A 4436-nucleotide genomic window follows, 5' to 3' on the forward strand; every position below is an offset into this window, starting at 1 on the left:
TGTGCTTGAGTGGTATTATTTCTGAAAAGTGTTTTGGTCATTCGTGGTGTTTTGTTTTAATTGTACTGCTTTACTACCGTCACGTTTTTCGTCTGAAGCGCCATCTGCTGGTGAATAGCGCAATCTTCAAGTGCTTTGCGACGCGCCAATTGAAATAATTCTGGCAATAGCTGAACCCAGTGTACTTCGAGCTTTCCTTTGCCTACCCTTCGGCGCATTTGCATAGCTGTAGTACTTACACCATCGGCCAGAAATTTTCGACCATGGCTTGTAAAAAGTGCCAGAAGACCGTTTCCGAAAAGGAACGCATTTTTTGTCGTGGATTCTGCGGTGATACTTTTCACATCATTTGCGCCAAGGTTGAACTGGAGCTTCTTGACCAGCTGGGACTGTACTTGAAAAACGTGTTCTGGATGTGCGATCACTGTTCCGAGCTTTTCACTAACGGTCATTTCCGCAACATCGTCAGCCGGGACAGCGCGCAGAGCTCTTTAATACCGGAAGCTGTCGATTCGATGAAGGCGGACATTGATAAATTGAGTTCGGGAGTGGCCGCCCTAGCGGCCAAAGTAGACTCGAAACTACCATCCGCTTCGACATCGACATTGTCTTGGCCTAGATCGGATCGTCTCAACTCTAATCGTAACACCCCAAAGCGTCGTCGGACCTCGATTAACTCGAACGATAAACCGATTCTCAGCGGCACGGAACCACCCAGTGAGTCGATTAAAACAGTTAACCAAAATGCGGATAAGGTGTGGGTATATTTATCGGCGTTTCACCCCAGTACCACGAACGAAGATATTGCGTCACTCGTTCGTGACTGTCTGGCACTGGACCCTAGTGAAACACCAATGGTGGCCAAACTGGTACCCAAAGGTAGAGATCCAACAACGCTGAACTTCGTATCGTTCAAAATTGGCGTCAAGAAAGAACTGCGTGACCTGGCACTTTCTTGCGACTCTTGGCCTGAGAGTATCCAGTTCCGTGAGTTCGAAGATTCACGAAGCTTGAAAATCACCCAATTGACGAATGCTGCCCCTATGGAGTGACAGCTTACACTTCCAGAAATTCAACCGAGACGCACCGTAGAAAGCCTGATGGAAGCTCCCAATCGCCCCAACCCAGTCCGGCATATCGCAGCCTCCGTTCATCACAGCCGTCTCGGTGCTGTGGTTGGTGGTGGAAAGGGAGTCTTCCACCATGCTTGCACAGGCAAGTACTGTTTTGATTCGAGCTTTTCGTTGCGTGACGAGTTTTTCCGCACCCAGGTTATCATTAGATGTCCGGACCATGATGCTGCACTTCGGACAAATAGACGCATCGCAGGAACGAACGATGAGTATTTTCAACCGGGACGCACCGTAGAAAGCACTTGGGAAGTCCTCGGTTCCTCTAACTCAGTCGTGCCGATTCCTACCAGCGTACATCAATGTCGTCCCGGCCCTGAGCTTAGATGTGGATCGGGGGTCTTCCAACTTGCTATGTCAGGCAAGTACAAATATTATTCTGAACATTCGCTGCCTGATGCCGAGTTGAATTTCAGCACTCTGGATGTCACCGATCGAGGAAATGCTTCTACTCCTGTTAATTGGAACCTGGGACGCGCTGTAGAAAGCATTGTGGAAGCCCCCAATCCCTCTGACCCAGTCCTGCCATCTGCCGCCTCCGATCTTCATAGTCGTTCCGGGCCTGTGGTTGGATGTGGAGAGGGGGTCTTCCAACCTACTCACTACGGCGAGTATCCACTTGAGATTGTTCATGTCCATTCGCCACCTGATATTTCCATGACTTCCAGGGAAAACGCCTTACCTCGTGCGACCACCGACCGTAGTAAACACGACGTCATTTTCTACTACCAAAACGTAGGCGGAATGAATTCTGGTGTTCTTGACTACCACCTAGCTGTATCGGACCGGTGCTACGATGTCATCGTTTTTGTCGAGACTTGGCTCGATTCTCGAACGCTTTCCATCCAGGTGTTCGGATCCGAATACGAGGTTTTCCGCTGTGACAGAAATCCGAAAAACAGTCGGAAATCTACTGGCGGTGGTGTTCTCGTGGCAGTTCGTTCCGGGTTAAAGGCGAGAACTATTGAAAACGTCTTGTGGAACTGTGTGGAACAAGTTTGGGTGGGCGTAGAACTGAGCGATCGCACACTGTACCTATGTGGGGTGTATATTGCACCTGACCGGGTTCGTGACAACGAACTTATCGATACCCATTGCCGGTCCGTTTTCACCATAATGGAGAGTGCGACACCAACTGATGATCGTTCTGGGTGACTTCAATCTACCCGGTGTTTCCTGGAAACCATCTTACAGCGGCTTTCTCTACCCAGACCCTGTACACTCTGTATTTCATACAGGATCAGTTAGCCTTCTCGACTGCTATAGTACAGCAACACTATCTCAAATAAACCACGTAGTCAACGAAAACAACCGTAGCCTGGACCTCTGCTTCGTTAGCGTTCAGGACACCGCTCCTTTCATCTGCACGGCACCTTCTCCACTAGTAAAGCAAGTACATCATCACCCTCCCTTGGTTGTCACTGTTGCTGACAATCACGATCGGGTCTTTGACGACATTTCCACGACCGTGTCATACGATTTCCGGAAAGCCGATCACCGTAGTATCGTCAACGTGCTATCTAGTATAGATTGGGAGAGCATCCTCGATCCTGATAATGTTGAAACCGCTGCGCAAACATTTTCACATGTCTTGGCTTATGTCATTGACAGGCACGTTCCGAAAAGAGTTCACCGTAAAATTTCTCATCCTCCCTGGCAGACGAGTGAACTGCGTAGGTTGAAGTCGACCAAGAGAGCCGCATTAAGAAAATTCACTAAGTATCGTACGCTTTCGCTGAAACGTCACTACGTTAGGCTCAATTATGAGTTCAAGCGAGTTAGCCGTCGATGCTATTCGCGATATCAACGAGGGATTCAGAGGAAACTCAAGTCGCACCTGAAGTCATTCTGGAATTACGTAAATGAGCAGCGCAAGGAATCCGGCCTACCTTCTTCAATGGTGTTGAATGGAGCAGTTGCTTCCACTGCTCAGCAGATCTGTCGCTTGTTTTCTGAGAAGTTCGCCAGTGTTTTCACGAATGAGAGATTAACTGACGAACACGTTACCCTAGCAGCTAGTAATGTTCCACTGTACGGTCAAACACTGGGTGCGATGGATGTCAACGTCGAGATGATTTCCACTGCCGCCTCACAACTCAAGTCGTCCTTCAATCCAGGACCCGATGGCGTTCCATCCGTATTCCTGAAAAAGCATACCGCCAGCTTGCTGATGCCCATGCTTCACCTATTTCGATTGTCCATCTCGAGTGGTACATTTCCATCTTGTTGGAAATTCGCACATATGTTTCCTATCCACAAAAAGGGCAGCAAACGGGATGTGGACAATTATCGTGGAATTACGTCGTTGAGCGCAGTTTCGAAGTTATTCGAGTTAGTCATCATGGAGCCTCTACTCTCTCATTGTAAGCAGTATCTAAGTGGTGATCAACACGGCTTCACTTCCGGTCGTTCTACTTCCACAAATCTGCTGTGTTTGACATTGTATCTTACGGAAAGCATGGCAGAGAGGACTCAAACAGACGTCATATACACCGACTTGTCAGCTGCCTTCGATAAGCTAAACCATGCCATCGCGATTGCCAAGTTGCATAGACTTGGGGTCAGCGACAACCTCTTGCGATGGTTTCGTTCATATCTCACTGATCGGCAACTGAGGGTTGCCATTGGTGACAACCGGTCCAATATCTATCTAGCTACGTCAGGAATACCTCAAAGAAGTCACCTAGGACCTTTGATTTTCTTACTCTACTTCAATGACGTGAACTTGGTCATCGAAGGCCCACGACTATCGTATGCAGACGATCTTAAAATCTACCTACGAATCCACTCGATTGATGACTGTCACTTCCTTCAACGTCAGTTCGAAGCCTTTGCCAGCTGGTGTAATTTGAACCGAATGGTGGTTAACCCCACTAAGTGTTCAGTGATCACTTTTACTCGGAAGAAAGAACCAATCACATTTGAATACAAACCTATCGGCACTGTAATCGACCGTGTGAACCATGTGAAAGATCTGGGTGTTATTCTAGATTCTCAACTTACGTACAAGCAGCACATCTCGTACGTTGTCGACAAGGCGTCTAGGACATTGGGATTTATCTTCAGGATAGCAAAGAATTTCTCCGATATCTACTGTTTGAAGTCACTGTACTGTTCCTTGGTGCGATCCATTCTGGAATATTGTTCTGTGGTCTGGAGTCCAAACTACAACAATGGTGCTGAGAGAGTTGAGTCCGTTCAACGCCGTTTTCTTCGATTCGCTCTGTGGAAGCTGCCTTGGAGAGACCCATTTCATCTGCCCAGCTATGAAAGTCGTTACCAGCTGATTGATCTGGAGCCTCTCCG

At 48.1% G+C, this 4436-nt stretch overlaps 1 protein-coding gene across 1 annotated transcript; it reads left to right on the forward strand.

Annotated features, from left to right (window-relative positions):
- Nucleotides 1–263: 263 nt before the first annotated feature.
- Nucleotides 264–1052, forward strand: LOC135714073 (uncharacterized). The gene has a single exon (XM_065237345.1). It carries the CDS (start codon nucleotides 264–266, stop codon nucleotides 1050–1052), a length of 789 nt encoding a protein of 262 aa, XP_065093417.1.
- Nucleotides 1053–4436: the final 3384 nt, after the last annotated feature.

The sequence above is a fragment of the Ochlerotatus camptorhynchus genome, unplaced genomic scaffold (genome assembly GCF_037179485.1).
Source record: "Ochlerotatus camptorhynchus isolate MF236.1 unplaced genomic scaffold, CSIRO-AGI_Acam_v1.1 ptg000604l, whole genome shotgun sequence".
Taxonomy (NCBI): domain Eukaryota; kingdom Metazoa; phylum Arthropoda; class Insecta; order Diptera; family Culicidae; genus Ochlerotatus; species Ochlerotatus camptorhynchus.